This window comes from Mesitornis unicolor, unplaced genomic scaffold (genome assembly GCF_000695765.1).
Source record: "Mesitornis unicolor isolate BGI_N332 unplaced genomic scaffold, ASM69576v1 scaffold24261, whole genome shotgun sequence".
Taxonomy (NCBI): domain Eukaryota; kingdom Metazoa; phylum Chordata; class Aves; order Mesitornithiformes; family Mesitornithidae; genus Mesitornis; species Mesitornis unicolor.
The window spans coordinates 1-16,594 of NW_010164775.1; the positions used below are offsets into that span (position 1 = coordinate 1).

Genomic DNA, 16,594 nt, shown 5'->3' on the forward strand with positions numbered 1-16,594 from the left:
TCCCTAACGTTCTGTGATTCTGTGATACATACAGGAGACTGAGTCAAATTTGCTGTCTGCAAGGAAAAAATGGCATAGATAGAGTTAAAGTCAAAACACCAGTGTAACACAACTGTGCTCATGGAACGCATTTAACCTGAAAGTTACCATGATAATTTGACCACAAAAACTTTGTACAACTGAGAAACAAAAATGGCACACACGGTGTAAATTAAAGACTATTAACATACATGTAACAAAATGTAATTTTGAATGGGGGACATGTTTCCTGTGGGGTCCTGTGCTTGGTACATGCTCAATAAAAAACTTGAAGAAATCAGAGAAGTGCTTAAGGCAGTGGAGAAGACAGATCACCAACAGACAGCAAAATGCAATGCCCTACACCAAGGCAACAGAGCCCCGCTTCCAGGATGCCACCAGATCCAGAAATGACCCTGCAATGCAAACAGGAGCTTGGACTCAGCCAAGCACCGTGGTCATTGCATAAAACAATCCTTGCACATATTTACACAGCAATTTTAAGCAAAAATACAGAGATAGGAGGTTGCATATCTGTGCCAAAGCAGGTCTAAGTCTACCCCTGATGCCCACCATTGATCTACTGGACTGGCTTTCCAGAAGAGCTCCAAAGCAAATTAAGAGGCCAGAAAACTTTTGGGGTTATTTTTCCAAAATAAATTAATTGTGTTAAGTGTAAGCAAGTTTAACTGGTGATTTCTAAATACACACTACTCTCTTAACAATTGTAAAAGCAGCTAGCGCGCTCCATTCCTGTAATGTTTTAATCAGACCCGGATGTCTTCCTAAGAAATGCTTTAATCCAATTTACAAGGAATTTAACTGCAGCTTGTGTGTTTTGACAAGGAAATCAGAGTACCTGGTCACAACAATCACTTCCAACTTAATTCGTCCAATGTTTATGCTGAGATTAAAAATACCTAAATAACACAGCAACATGCACACAAACATTTTTGTATCTTAGCCATTTATATACGACTACTTATATTTCAAAATTAGGGCCCTGGAGCTAAAACCTAACTTTGTCTGGTTTGATCCTGTTCTACAGGATACCCATTTCCAAGTAGGGGCTTCTCTTCCAGCTGCCTCCAACAGCCTGCCCCTGCGGATGCCATGAGGCTCATCAGTCTCTGAACAGTTTGTAGCAGACTCTCTTTTCAGGCTACTACAAAAAACAGCTATTTTGTGTATCGAGAACTGAGGTTTTGAGAGCCAGGCCATAGCCCAACTCTCTTTAAAACTGCTCACTGCTTTCATGCATTAGAGAAAGTCTCAGACAGCTTGTAATTCTTCTTAGCCCAGATGTTAAGATCTTCATAAAACAGGGAGGAATTTAGCAGATTTGATGAGACCCTTCTGTCCTATTAGATGTGTTACAGGCAGTGTCAGGCAACAGCAAGTCCTACACACCAGAAACACACAACACTTATCCGTGCTTAGGGGTGTAGTGAAACAGGAGTACCTGCTCAGGGGCATCCCAGAATTTTGTTCCAGGCTCCTGCTGCGACAGATTTACAAATCACTCATTCGTGTGTCATTAAAGGTCTGCGGTTGTAGCACGTACCTCCCATTTGCTTGCATCCGATCCCAGATATCCACCAAGGGCTTTCTTTCCCCACTGACACTGAATTGGGTTGCAGATAGGAGCAAATGCCGATACAGACTGTTCAGAAAGCAAGCATGAACAAGAACATATGAACTAAGGAAAGCGATTTTGGATAACAAGCAAACAAAAAGCCTTTTCAAAACTTGTTTTGAAATTACTGCCACAACCCAGGAGTCCCTCAACCTTTCAAGTCAGGTGCCCTAACTATTATCCTGCTTCCCTCTTATTTGTTCTTTATAACCCCCCAGTTTTGCTTTGCTTTTGCACATCAGCCAAGCTACAAAAGGCAGGGCTAGATACCCTGTTCCTTTCCTTGTTGAGAGACACTGACTTGAATTCCCTTAAGCAGCAGAGAAGGATCTCAAGTCTACTGTTGGGTCAGCATGGTCAGAGTGTGGGACCATTTCACCTCCAACTGGATTTTGGCAGAGCATAACAAAAGCCTGAGGTTTACACAATGCAATGGACTCATGAATTTAGGTACCTCCAGGATCAGAGATCAAGAAAAGACCATTTCAGATCACAACTCCAGGTACTGGCACCAGAAGTCCAAGCCCTATTCCTGCATTTGTCTTCTGAATTTAGCCCTGGGACATCAATTTTCTTTTAGAAAATACAATTATCAGTTAAGAGCCAACAGTGAAAATGGAAATTTCTCAACTACTGGCTCCAAAAGATAAAAAGGAGAGATAAAAATAAAGCTTTATCTTCCATTCAACTCTCTTGTTGGACTGGGTGATCTTAAAGGTCTTTTCCAACCAAATGATTCTATGTTTCTATGATAACGCCAAGCTAATGGCACTGAGGAAAGCTACACTACTTTCAAAAATGCAGTTCCATTTTTGCAGCAGCTGACCACAAAGTGCAGGGCCAGGACAGCTCATGAAAGGACAGTCACAGAAAAGCAGAGTCCCTCACCTCTCAAACACCAATGCATGATTCTCCCTCAGAAATGCATTTTACGTAAGAGTATCTCTGAAGAAAACAACAGTATTTCCCTCAAGCCTCATGAGTCTACAGGAAAGGCAAATCAGTTCCAGCATGTTTGATTTAGGTTCAAGCAGCATACAAATGAACACAACTTCAGATACCTCAAATACTCCAAAAATCAATCTTTATGAAAGCTGACATGCAAATCTCAGGTGGGGAAAAAAAATGGGGAGGAGGTTGGGAACGTCCTCCAGATATTATTCCATGTGAAGTTCAAGTTCCTACAGTTACACTTGCTATCAGCTGGAGTTAATAGACTCTGCAGTAAATTCTAAGCAAACACAAATATAATGGTGACAAAAAGGTCTGCTGGTAATAAAAGGTCCCAAATGAACAAGAGAAGATTTGAGAAGATACAGCAAATCACAGAGCTCCAGAGTCAGAAGGACCCTGTCCACCTTTAAACATAACAGTTGGTTTGGAAGAGCTGTAGCATCATCAAAAGAAACAGAACTTTTCTTAACTTCTAAAATTTGGAGGGTTTTTTTTTTTTAAATTTCACTGATGCTCATATTCCACAGTGGTGTTTCTGGCAATTTTGTATATTATACTACTAGGGTTCAATGAACTGCTACAACTAAAACCATTTATGCATTTAATGCCATAACAGAACTTGGTTATTATGTTTTCTTTCTTCACTTTTCCATAAATCTGTATAAGCTTTAGTAGACTTCATATAAGCTGTATTATGTCTTACTTTGTACTTTCCAGGATTCTTCAGAGCAAGAATAAGAGCTCCATGACCTCCCATGGAATGCCCAAAAATAGACATCCGTTCAGGGTCAGTTGGAAAATTGGCATTTATTAGTTTAGGCAGCTGTAAAGGAACAACAGTGAAATAAAAACATTAAAGCAACTTGAGTATGTTTAGAAAAAGAAGTCCACAAATAAGCATTTTAAGGCCCGGGAGGCACTGAAACCAAAAGCACATCTTTGGTTCTAGCCTGACCTCTGAAATCATGGCCTGAAAGCAACCTGGACAAGACTGGAAAAACAAAAGGAAACAATTCCTCTGATAATAAGTAACTCAAAAGTATCTCTGTAGAAATCCATCATAACTCCATAACACACTATGTGAGAATCTCCTAATAAACATAGTCTCATTGTAAGGGATACATAAATATGTGCTCCTGTAAGTGACCAGGGTGTTAAATTGGACATTCACCTTTCTAATACTGTTTCAAGGGTTTCCTTTTATATTCAGTTAAAGGAAAAAAAACCCCCACAACAAAACCCCCGTTCCACTCTCCCAAGACAGACAGTGAAAACAGCCTAAATGAGCAACACAACTGAAGTGCTGGTGCAGTGAAATGCAGCGGGTCCCTCCAGAAGCAGCACAGCAGAGATTTTATAAAAGCAGAGGTCGCACAACTGATGAGTCAAGGTTAAAAGTATAGACCAGTCCTGCGACATCTCCAGCAGAAAGGCAGATTTGAGGAGTTCTCGTTCAGGCCCAGCCAGGTGTTATCACCTCTGTGCTGAAGTTCTCTCCCTCCTCATTTCTACCACATAACTGTTTGGGAAGGAAGGGCCTAACAACTGGGTAAATCCAACCACTGAAATAACCAAGGATTTAAAATGAAATAATAAACCATTTTTAGAAAAGAAGAGAGCAAAACAACCATCCGCAGGCTATCAAGCAAGCTTTGGAGCTAGTAACAAAGCACATGACTAAACCATGTCCCTTCCAGGAGAACCCAGCAGTGAAGTTACCTCATCCTTTATGTAGGAATACATCCTGTAGTTTGTTTTCCAAGGATCTTCAGTAGCATCCACATAAAAACCAGCACCGGTGCCAAAATCCCAGCTTTCATCTTCTCCTTCAATATTGCAGCCACCTACCATGAAAATGCTTTCTATAGTTACTGCCTTTCTTCTACTAGATGTTCACAACTGGAGAACCTGCCATACAAATCAGACACTCGGGACATGAGTTTATAAATCAGTATGTCCCTACACTTTTAAACATATGACAATTTATATTTTTATTCATTAGTACAGTGTTTTTAAGTGTTATTTCAACAATACTTTCAAAAAGCCACTTATGTATTACCTACAGATGTATCCAACGTCTAACTTGTTTCACTTCATAAATAGTGTACAGATCTTTCCTAAACTAATTCTCTAAAGCTTTGTCCCATTTACCCAGGGATTTATTCAAAAGTTGGCACTTATTAATTGATGCTATCAGCTTATTTCAGGTATTAGACCTCATCCTATCAAGTACAAGAAATTATGTGAGAAACAGAAACTGTAGAAAATTTTCTTTCCCCCAGGACAGAACCATCTATCACCAAATGGAGCGTCCAGACCAGTTTATGTGCTTCATGTGATGTCTGCTACACCTCTCTTTTTAAGATTCAACAGCATAACAACACTTACTATCATTTTTTAAGTATATAACTCTACCTTTCCTGCAATTCATTTCATTGCTCTGACCTATAACACTCCATAAAACTTAAGTAATTTCTTCTCTGAGTAACTGCAGGGTTGTATTCTCTTTTCCAAGGCTATATTTTCAAACTAAATTTGCAGATGTCTCCTTGAAAGTCAATACATCCCAACCAGTCCTGCCTTACTTTCCCTTTTGATTAGGCTGCGAAACCAGCGTGGTTTGCAGAAGAGACTGTAATATTTCAAGGTATATCTGACAGGAAATATTGGCCTCCCTTTCTCCAAAATGTTCCTCATTTCTGCAATACGAATTTACAGGAGTTTTCACCACTGTCAGGTTACGCTGCAAACCCATGTGCAACTTGACAGTCCCTGACAATTTGTGCAGATACCTGCCACCCTGTCACAGTGTGAAATCAGATTTTTACAATGATCAAGGTTGAGTTTGCTCCAGTGACATGCCCTTGAACACCAGGTGATTTTTGTAACTTGAAAGCCCAGCAGGCACAGGGACTGCGGGTGCTTATACTACATGTTGGATATAAAAACTCTGTCTTCAGTCCCTCTGAGATAAGACAAAAACTCAAAAGTCCTGCCAGGCAATGAAGGCAATGCTGATCCTGCTAAAAGACACTTAAGGGAAGCCTTGAAAGAAATAAATTTGAAAAAGAACCTCCAAAATACGGCTCAGCACACCTGTCTGGGAAACCAAACCCCTACAAAGAAGGACAAGTAAAGTCTATCAGGGCCTGACAGGTATTTCATGTTATGCAGTCTTTTTTCCCTATCCAGATACATCTCCTAGCTTTGGGAAGGTAATTCTCATTTAGTTGTAACTACACAGTTAAAAAGCACATAGAAGTGTTTTCACTACCTGTTTTCAGATCTCTTAATTTGTGATTACATTTGAAGTGCTCTTCACTTGTTTCTCCAGACAGCTCAAAGAGATTTAAGAACATTTGGGGGTCTCTGAGCTAAAATCTAAAGAGTGTAATATGAAACACATACTGAAAGTCATCTAAATAGCAGAGCAATCCTGATCAGTTATTAGACTAAAAGGCAAGAGAGAAGCTGCAAAGAAGGTTTTATAAGAAAATGGACAAAGCAATGAACTATGCAAATACAGTTACACATTGACAGAGACAACGTATATAGACAACACCAAAAATGAGTCTCAGTGTAATTACTCAATGTGAACAAAGCAAAGTCTAGTTACCCATCTCTGGTCTTCAGCAAATAGCAACAATGAAGTGTAAAGTTCATTAAAACACAAGTTTTGCTCTTCTGTCCCTCTTCCTCATTAGAAACATACATTTCTGTTCTTTGACCTGACACAACTTCAAAACCCAGATGTGAAAAATATTTTCTGGAAAGAATACCTCTTCATTCCCATACTGCCTGTGTTCAGATCTGACCCACTAAAGCTTGGGAAACATTAGAAGACTGTCATCTTTGTATACAGCACTCAAGAGACTTTAGCAGGATTCAGCAAATACTAAACATAATACACTGAATCCCCAAAAGACTGTATTTCCAGTAACTGCAGATCCACCATTTTCAGGTTTTTAATACTACACGTAAACTCGGACTCATACAAATAACAGCACATTATTTAAAAAAAGCTGTTCAATAACAGTCCCTTGCAGCTGCAGGGGGGAAGGTCTTCTGGCCTTTCTAAGTACGGGAATCCTCTGGAGACATGTATGTGATAGGCTTTAGAATACAGAGTACAACAAAAAGTAAACATTACACCTTTGTGTGACAACGCAGTTCTGCAGATGTTTTTAAAGTCTCAGCAAGCCACAAAGTGCAGGCATCTCTGATAACACATGCCTCTTGTTTTCCTTCTTCCCTCTCCTTCTTTGCGCTGAACTCAATGGCCCCTTTGTTCTAGTTTTAGTGCCATGACAATAGAAGTTTCAAATGTCAAACCTCCACTACCATGTTATTAAGAATACAGGCAATGTAATCTAGCAAACAATGCACGATAGAGAGGTGAGGTCACATTCTGACTCAGGTGGGCAACACACTTTGTTGCAAACTGCAGCACTCCATTCTTTGAGGATAAAGACAGTGAACCTCAGTGTAACTGTTACAACTTACGTGGGCTTGTGTCTGGTGCGACTACAATAAGGCCATGCTCTGCTGCAGCTTGATGAAAACCAGCTTTCGTTATAAAATTCTGTTCTGTGCAAGTTAACCCTAGAAAAATAAAAATACCACTGGTTACACATTGCTTTTTTGACAAAAAAGGTTTTGAAAAATAAGAGTGATTCCTATCTCCATAAACATGGAAAGGTCTTTTCACTGGTTTCAACAATACTTAATGATCTACGGAAACAGACACGGTTGCACTTTCACATCCAGTCACACTAATATTTGAATAAAAACAGGTCAATGCATACTTTGTACCTCCTTGAGTGCCTACTCATGTGGCATATACAGTTTCCTCAAGTAGCGCGTATTTAAATTGACCGACTAGAGACACTGCTGCCAAGGTTAACACTGTTAGCTTCTGACATCTAAACATGCAAATACATTTTTCTCTCTCCCACCACTTCAGCTGTTTGCATTACAGAATTCGACACGTGGTCTGACAACACATCCTTTAGACAGGATAAGGGCCTGTATGCACACTGGCTCTAAACCCCACAGTAATCCATGTCTTTGGTACTGCAGCAGGCCCAACTGAGATAAATAAGTCATTTCACAAATCACTCCAACTAGCTATTTTGTCAAAGGAATAAATATACTCATTGTAAATTAATACAGTACTCAAAGTAAATGTGATTTCCAGGAGATGCTCTTTTGTAGAATGCAAGAGCTGCCACTGTAGCACCTCTGCACCAGGTTTTCAGTAATTGTAGCACAGTAGCTTAAACATGCTTAAGATTATCTTTTTTAAGTTACTAAAATTCACGTTACTTACCCGAGAGCCAATATAGCACAGGACACTTTCCAGTTTCTGCTTTTGGAGGCAAGTAGATTCCAAATTTCATTTTGCATTTTAGCTCTGCACTATATTAACAAAATACTCCTTGTTATCACCACTACTTAATTAACAAGGTCACTAACATTAATAAAGTTGACAACACATTTCATTCAAAGAGAGATAATTATGAATTATAACAACTAAGTTAAATAAAGCAAACAGCAATTTAAAAATTCAGCCTTAGCCTCTGGAATTGACAACAGCTAACCTTCCTACCTTGTTCTGAATATACTTAAAACAGAGACCTACACATAAGCCATGTTTTTGCAGTGCTGTTAACTGTGAACAGTTTGAAAACTGAATTTTGAACCTCAGCAATATTTAACTTGAGCTTTGTCTATTAAATTGGAAAGCAATTTTTACTGAGGAACACATCCACATAACTTGCAGAACATGCCCCAGCAAAAGAGGTTTTCAATCTGCTAAGTCTACACACCAACCAATTGCCCAATACTAAACCATAAAATTGTCAATAAATGCTTATCTAAGCTAATGGAGCTTCATTTTCAAAGGTAAAAATACTGGCTTCCCATCTCAGATCTGCAGCACTAAGTATACCAGACACGTTAAACATTAACACAGAAATACAAGGACACAGCCAAAGCAGCAGTAGCCAGAATTCCTTACTGAAATACGGCTATTAGTGTGAACACACTATTTTCCTGCAGACTGAGACCACAGACAGCAATGATAGTATGGATTCAGTGCGACATTCTAAACATCTAGGTTGCTTTTGTCATGTACCTGTCATGTTCAAACACCTTCTGGAAACCCTCAAAGCATTTGTTGCTGGAAACCTGCTTCAGTGCCATGGCTCAAACTGGAGGGGGGGGAAAAAAAAGTTAAACTTGAAAATAAAACAGTCCTGGACTTAGAGTTAGTTATGAGAACAGAAAAGCTGACTACAACTTGAAGCACCCTTGTTTAATGTAATGGTTTATCAGAAGAAAGAATCTCCTGCAAATACTTTCTGATCTTTCATTAACTTTCTATTTCCCCATAGAAATGAAGGGGCAGCTGAACTCAAAGCCTTCCTGCTTTTCTAATCACATTTTTAATCACCTTTACCTCTGCAGTAACCGTACCTCGTTCTTTGTCTACCAATGCTGCTATGGGACAAGAAATCTCTCATGTTGTGGTTACACTGGAGCTGCCTGCAACGTGTGGCCAGGCTGCTACCTCCATGATCGCCACACAGGAGACAAACCTGTTCCACCTTTCCTTCGCTATTTGTGCCAGTATCCAGCCACTAATTATCACAATACTGAGGACTGTAATGATCTCTGATAGAAATTAATTACCTTGTTTTAAAAGTCTGGGGGATGGCAGAAACACAGGCCTCACAGAGAAGAAGGTGGCAGCTTATTTCCATGGGAAATGGTACAAAAACTAAACGTAAAGAAAGACTCATGGAAGTTATAAAACAGCTGGGAGTGCACTCGTAGCAAACTTTCTAAGGAAACTGAGGAAGGCTGACACAAACGGAGACACTGTCAGTTTGCAAAGCCAGTTAGGGAGCTGAAAGGGGAAGTGGCCTGAAGGGTCAGCACACAAGAAAATCCTGAGGAGAAACCAGGTAAAACCAGACCAGGTAACCGATGTCAAAATGAAAACGTTTCCTCCCTCGTACCTGTGCACTCCTGTGGCTCAGCGGGCACGAAAACCCGTGTACCATGGAGAGCCCTCAGGGCCTGTTCATTGCGTTCCACCACCCCTGCTGGGGCTGGAGCCGAGGGGCGCACTACCCAGGAGCGCGTTACATCTCGCCACAGGCCGCTGGAGCAACGCACAGGGCCCCGGCCTGGGACGCCCATTGCCGTTTCCACACAACCAGTGCTGCCCGCTGCACCGAAGCGCTCTCCTGCGCCTCCATTTTCACTCTCTCCGCTCCGTTATAGCCACAGGCCGCGATCCCTCCCCCTCGCCCGCCACCGCCGTCCCGCTCTCCCTGTAGCGAGACCCCGGCCCGGCCGCGGACTGTCGTACTCCTTGCCCTCAGACTCCCGCCCCTGCTCCGGCTTGGCGACCCCTTCCCCTGCTCCCTTACCGCAGAGGAGCGCCGGGGCCGAGCAGCGGAACAACGCAGGCGAGAGACGGCCCAAGTGCGGACGAGACTTCCCACCGCCCCGCCCGTGGGCTCGGCGGGGCGTTTAGGGGCGGCTTCCCGCCTGGCGTGGCGATGGCTGAGCTACGGTGGCTGCTGAGCTCAAATGCACGGCCCTGGGGAGAGCTGGGGGCTCTGCCGGGTCTGTGGGGGCCGCGGGTGCTGCTCCCCCCATCCTCACCCACCTCCAGCTCTTCCGCCCGAGGCCAGAGGAGAGCGAGTGTGTGACCTTGGTGCCTTCATGCCCTGGTGCTGCAGAGGTCGCCTTCCTGGCTCTGGAGAAGATCTTGAATTGTCAAATGAAGAAAGAAATAAAAAATTAATTCAGATAATCTAATAATAGTGAACTATTCAAAGCAGCAAGTATTCCTGTTAGCATTATTTTCCCTTGACCCCCTTAAGGTTCAACAAGGCCAAGTCCCGGGTTCTGTATTTAGGTCACAACAACCCCATGCAATGCCACAGGCTTGGGGATGTATGGCTGGAAAGCTGCCTGGAAGAGTATGTGGGGGTGTTGGTTGACAGCCAGCTGAATATGAGCCAGCATATTGCCCAAGTGGCCAAGAAGGCCAAGGGCATCCTGGCCTGCCTCAGGAATAGTGTGGCCAGCAGGAGCAGGGAAGTGATCCTTCCACTGTACTCAGCACTGGTGAGGCCGTACCTCAAATACTGTGTTCAGTTTTGGGCACATCACTACAAAAAGGACATTTAGATGCTGGAGCGTGTCCAGAGAAGGGCAGCAAAGCTGGTGAAGGGTTTAGAACACAAGTCTTAGGAGGAGTAGTTGAGGGAGCTGGGATTGTTCAGTCTGGAGAAAAGGAGACTGAGGGGAAACCTTATCCCCCTCCACAACTACTTGAAAGGAGGTTGTAGTGAGCTGGGGGTCACTCTCATCTGACAAGTAACAAGCAATAGGACAAGAGGAAATGGCCTTAAGTTGTGCCAGGGGAGGTTTAGGTTGGATTTTAGGAGGAATTTCTTTACTGAAAGGGCTGTCAAACACCAGAAGGTGGTGGTTGAGTCACTATCACTGGAGGTGTTTAAAAGACGAGTAGATGTCATGCTTAGGGACATGATCTAGTAGCAAACTTAGGGTTGGATCAATGGTTGGACGCAATGATCTTAAAAGTCTTTTCCAACCAAAACCGTTCTATGATTCTCCAAGAATTCAAGGGGGAAAATGTTGCTGAAATGACCAGAATATGGACCACTGCATTATTATCTTTTAAATGTTTTACTTCTCCTCAGTATTTCAGTGTTCTTCATAGCAGCTGCTGCCTGACAGACTTCTGATTTTGTAGTAAAACCAAATTCTAGTTTAGGTAGTTTTTGTCACAACACTTCACTTGCAAGATCACAAAGGAAACAAGATACTTGGCAGTGCTTTCATCTTACTCCTAACTCAGATTATTATTTTTTTTTAATTTGCAATGAAACATGCCCATCAGTTGCCAAAAATGTGTCCTCAGCAAAGCTCTCTCCATTTTTTTAGCCTCATGCCATACACTGCATTAGCAGTAACTATTTTTGCCCATAACACTTTGCAGTCTGATCATCTGTTACTTTGCCGATGTGACAATAGTTTGTTTCTATTTTTAATTCCTAATTCTAGCAAGGTGCAGTACTGACAACTTTGTCCCGCCACTACTTTCTACTCTTCCCCAGCAGATCCATTTGGACTGCAGCTGCTAGACCCAGGACCTGGGCCACCCATCCTGCCTTCCAGGGTAGCGTTCCTGTTCTTGCTAGTTTCTCTACTTGAATGTAGCTGGTCAAATAGTCTGACTCTGAGCTGTTTAAACTTTCTTCTCTCAATTTTCCTTTTGCAAGACAAGTTTAATTTCCCATTAATCAAATTAAAATGTGTTTCTTCACTAGTATTTCTCGAACACTCTTCAGGTTGTTTCTTCCATCTCTATCTGTGTGCATTTTGTATCTCTCTTAACATCCTATTCTCACTAGCAAGATGTTGCACAGTTAGTTTGTTAATTGATCTAAACTTTAGCCCAGTCTGTTTTCTCTCTTGTGTGTCATTACTGTCATCTGTGTGCCATTACACACAGATCATTTTCCATGGTGTCTGCAATTGTTTTTAGCTACTTCTCTCCTGTCAGTATAAAACTTGCCTATCTCGGCACTGATGCTAATAAGATTTTGATGTGTTCCTGGTCTTCCTGTCCAAGTCTCTTAGGTAACCTCTGTCCAATTTGCTCCCATTTCAGAATGGCATATTCAGAAGGATCTAACTGGCAGCCTGCTGATGAGTTTCTCTGGCTTCTCTATGTCTCCTTGATTTCAAGATATAAGCATTATTTTGTATGTCTTTTCAGTCAAAAAAGACTCAAATAAATGCACAGGTAAATAATGTAAGAGCTGTGTCACAGCCCTCCAGAGAGCTGTTTTCATGGCATGTAACTGAGTGTGTGCAAGAATGTGTGAAGTGGAAAGCACACTGGGATAGTGTTGAGAACGATGTAAGGTAGAGAGAGTCAAGCTGGGGCACTTTCCTTGGTGCTGTGATACAGAACTTTAGTATCTTTGGTTATGCATGTTTGTTTAATGTTATTTCTGTATCCTTTGAGACAGTGTCTGCATCTGTCACCAGCTTGGCCACACATCTGGATACTTGCTTTTCCAAAGTTTTTGTTGCTGTAGTCTGAATTAAGGATGGTAGTAGCTAACCTCTTTTACCTAATAGCTGTGAATTCCACCTCCTGCTACTGCTTTTCAGTCATTTTTATTTCTCAACTTTTTGTATGTGATCTCATCTTCACTTCGATTATTCAGACCACTGAATTCACGCTTCACTGTCTGCTTTGCCAGGAGATTATTTGTATGCCGTTCTTTTCCATAAATAATTTTGTCCGTGTTCTTTTTAGTAATTGTTCATAATTTAGTCATTTCTGATTGTAATATCATATATGTATAAATTATCTTAAACTGTCCAATACCATCCTATCAGTCATTTCCATGCAACATATGCAGCTGGTAACTCTTATTCTTCGGTATATTTCATGCTGACTTGTACTGGCACAATCTGCTTCAAGGCTTTAGCTTTTCAAGGGAGAATCTTTGCAAGGGGGAGAAGGAGAATTTTCTGCCATTTCATTGATATTGATTTATTTTTCTATTTCCCTTTCTTTACCATGTCCATCTGTCTTACCATTTGTCTCTAATGGAAGTTAGCTTTTCCAAAGTTTTCTTTCACATTGGTTTTCTTTTACACTGTCAAGATTTCACCTCGGTGCAACTTGTCATGCCATTAACTTCCGTCCCTTCAATGTAGTTCTTCACTTTTTCCCCAACTTGCCCAAGGTGCTTCTTAGCCAAGAAAACCCATGGCAGAATCTAGAGACTATACACCCCCACGTATTTTCTCTGCTTATATTGAGTTGTTTTTTCTTCTTTGCTCCATTCCCTGCTTTCATTATTTCCTTTTCTTTCATCAGAGGCTTTGGGTGTTATTTGAGTCTGTAGGTCTTTTGGGAGGCAGTGTTGTCCTTTGGTCTTGCTTGCACTGTAATGCAAGTCACAGTGGTGTCAATGCTAGCTGTCTCCTCTTTGTGTGTCCTTCACAAGTTTTCTAGTTCTATAGGAAAAAAATATCCAGTCTGTAATAAGAACCTAATTTGATTAAACAGATTAGCAAATGAAGATGTTTCCATCAGCAGCTTTGTGAATTTGTCTTTGGTCGAGTTACACAATCTCTTCTGTGCCCAGAGGTGATTTCTAAATCAGCAGTTGTCAGTCGTCATTCTGGTTTTCAGAACAGCTCCCCTGGCTTCTCTTTCATTTGGCCGTATCTTGCATTGGTGTTTCTGCAGTGCTGCACTGGTGATCTGGAATGGCCTTAATAGCTCTGAGCTGCTGTGAGGTTGGGCATGTTCAGCAATCCTCTTTGCAGAGAGGCTGTGGGGAACATACACACAGAATATTTGCAGCTGCAGAAATAAGCCTTTTGTGATAAGAAATTAGAAAAAGGTAGTGTTTCTGAAAGAATTATTTGTGTCTGGAGCAATTAAAACTCTGAATACTTTTCCAGGGGAAAAAAACCCAACATGCTTCCTTAATTATAAAAATGTGAGTGAGAAATTTTAGTAATACTTCCTAATCATTTCAGGAAAATGCAAAATTAAGTACATGTTACAACTGATACCATATCCAGTGAGGTATATGTGTCTGATAATTCTGACAATGCTTTACAAATAAAAATGAAGCAGTCTTGCTTTTTTATAGTAAATTGACTGCTGACGTTTGTATTATGTCTTTTGTTTTCCATTTCTTTCTAGTACAGATTAATTTTGAACTTACAAAGAGTCTGCTTGTTTGAGAAATTTTTCCACATACAGTTTTAAATTCCTTATGATGGATTTACTAAGCCTTTGAAGCTGGTATTTTGAATTCATATATCCAAGTAAAATTTGAGCTAAAGAAAGCTAAAGAAAGATATTGGCTGAATGTATTAGCTAAGATCTGACTTAGAGAATGCTGAAGCACAAATTTAAATTCCATTTCAGCCAATAAATAATTCAGCAGAACATTAGGGCTTGTGTTATTAATGGGAGCCCCAAGGACACATAGTGACAGAAATGCTATTTGTTTAGGCTCACGGTTGTCTTCCCCTAGGAGACAGGCTTTTCTTTAGGTCTGAGGGAATAAGTTAAGATCAGCAACACCAGCTTACATTTCTAGGATAACTTGATCCCTCTATGAGCCGTGAAGTAATACAAGTACAGTGGACTTCCTTTCTTAGCCTTGAGGTGCAATTCAAGCCACAGTCATTTCTCAAAATTAGGATCAAAACAGTAGAATGATACTTTAAGTTGTGTATCATAAACTCGTCTTGTGAGGATGGTTTATTTCTGTTATCTATAATGTAAGACAAAGCAAAATTACAATGTATGGGGTTGCTTCTGCTCTTGATTAAAAAAAATATTTTGGAGAGCATGTCTCTTAAAAATGATGAAGAAAAAGCAGTATTTTATTGCTGCCAAAGACTGAGTATGGTAACATGTGTCGATGGCTTTTGGAACAACTGATGAATTCCCCAGCAGGAAGAACATTTATTTCAATCATACATTTGGGTCCTAGTGGAAGTACAGGTAATGAAAGAGTGAGAAGATTCTAAGCATTATTTAAGACAAAAAAAAGTAAAAGTAGATGCTAATGTTGCCCTAAGAAATTGCAAAAAAGTTGATTGATCTGAATTTTACATGTGACTCCCACCTTCAAGAAGGACATGAAGGAAGATCAAGCAAACTAAAGGCTGGTCACCACCATCCCTGGGAAAGTTATGGAACAAATCCTCCTGGAAGCCATTTCCAGGTACACAAGGAGCAAGAAGGTGATTCGGAATAGCATGGGCATGGATTTACCAAAAGCACAGCACACTTGACCAGTCTGATTGCCTTCTGATGAGAAGTCTGCATCAGTGGACAAAATGAGAGCAATGGAAGTTGTATACCTCGGCTTTAGCAAGAGCTTTGCAACAACTTCTTTTAGTCTCCTTGTCCCCTTCTAGCGAGATTGGCAAAATACGGCCTCAATTGGTGGACAATAATGTGGGTGGAAAATTGGCTGGATTGCCAGATTCAGAAGGTATTGATCAGCAGTACAGAGTCGAGATGGCAGAGTGACACCCCTCAGGAATCAATATGAGGGACAGGACTCTTAAGTGTCTTTATTAACGACCTGGATGATGAGACGGAGTGCAATCGGAGGCGTGCAGCTAAGAAAGAAACAGATTACTGTATTCCTTGCAGTAGCAGAGATAGAGAAGGACAGTAGATCTCTGTGTAAAGAAGAGGCTTCAGTTCAGAAACATATTTTGGAGTCCAGAGAAAATCTGAGTTGCAGGAAGGCAGGGAGATGCTGTTCTGCACTATTGATATTATAGGTAACTAAAAAAAATGAAAGAGCCTATTGTCATTGACAATGACCAAAGCGCAAAGCATTGTACAAAACTTATTGAAGCAAACCTTATGACTTGAAGAGTACACTGTCTACAAGAAAGAAAGGAAAAATAAGGTATTTTCTACACTTCACTTGTGGAGAATGGAGATACAGATTTCCTGAGTTCAGCCATAGTGTGTATTGTTCGTGTGGCAGCTTCATCAGTGACTTTATGCATAGCTATGCAGCAATTCAAAATACACTGGTAGATTATCCGTTGGATCACTCAGCTTCTAAATCCTGAGATTTCCAACTTCATTTGGCTCTGCGTAATTCCCTCTTTTTCGTAAGCCAGTTTCTGAAGCAGATGTCCTGCCTTGTGGGGCCCTCACCCATGTCTTTTAAGTTTTGGGTTCTGTTCCTGGCTCACTGAGTGGCTTCCTTTGGTGATTTTATCTTACTGTACCTCAGTTGCCCATCAACAAATAGGTCCCTGCAGTAGCTGTCTTTCCCTCAAAGGAACTGTAAAAATAAATAAATATGAATGTAGTCTGACAGCAACTGCAGTAAACTGTTTAACATGTTTCTCTTTTCCCTA

The 16,594-nt window shown here is 41.0% G+C and overlaps 1 protein-coding gene across 1 annotated transcript; it reads right to left on the reverse strand.

Annotated features, from left to right (window-relative positions):
* Positions 1-1,555: 1,555 nt before the first annotated feature.
* On the reverse strand, positions 1,556-8,830 carry ESD (esterase D). Its single transcript, XM_010194432.1, has 6 exons — positions 8,745-8,830; positions 7,938-8,026; positions 7,112-7,210; positions 4,328-4,452; positions 3,312-3,431; positions 1,556-1,681 (listed from the first exon to the last, which is right to left on the reverse strand). Exons 1-6 carry the CDS (start codon positions 8,810-8,812, stop codon positions 1,556-1,558), a joined length of 627 nt encoding a protein of 208 aa, XP_010192734.1. The 5' UTR covers positions 8,813-8,830.
* Between the last annotated feature and the right edge of the window lie 7,764 nt (positions 8,831-16,594).

Excerpts from the sequence above, each read along its gene's own strand:
- ESD (XM_010194432.1), bottom strand. The coding sequence starts at position 8,812 with ATGGCACTGAAGCAGGTTTCCAGCAACAAATGCTTTGAGGGTTTCCAG. Across the intron at positions 4,453-7,111 it reads CGCACCAGACACAAGCCCAC|GTGGCTGCAATATTGAAGGA; the intron begins GTAAGTTGTAAC and ends TTTTCATGGTAG. Across the intron at positions 3,432-4,327 it reads ATTCCTACATAAAGGATGAG|CTGCCTAAACTAATAAATGC; the intron begins GTAACTTCACTG and ends GTTCCTTTACAG.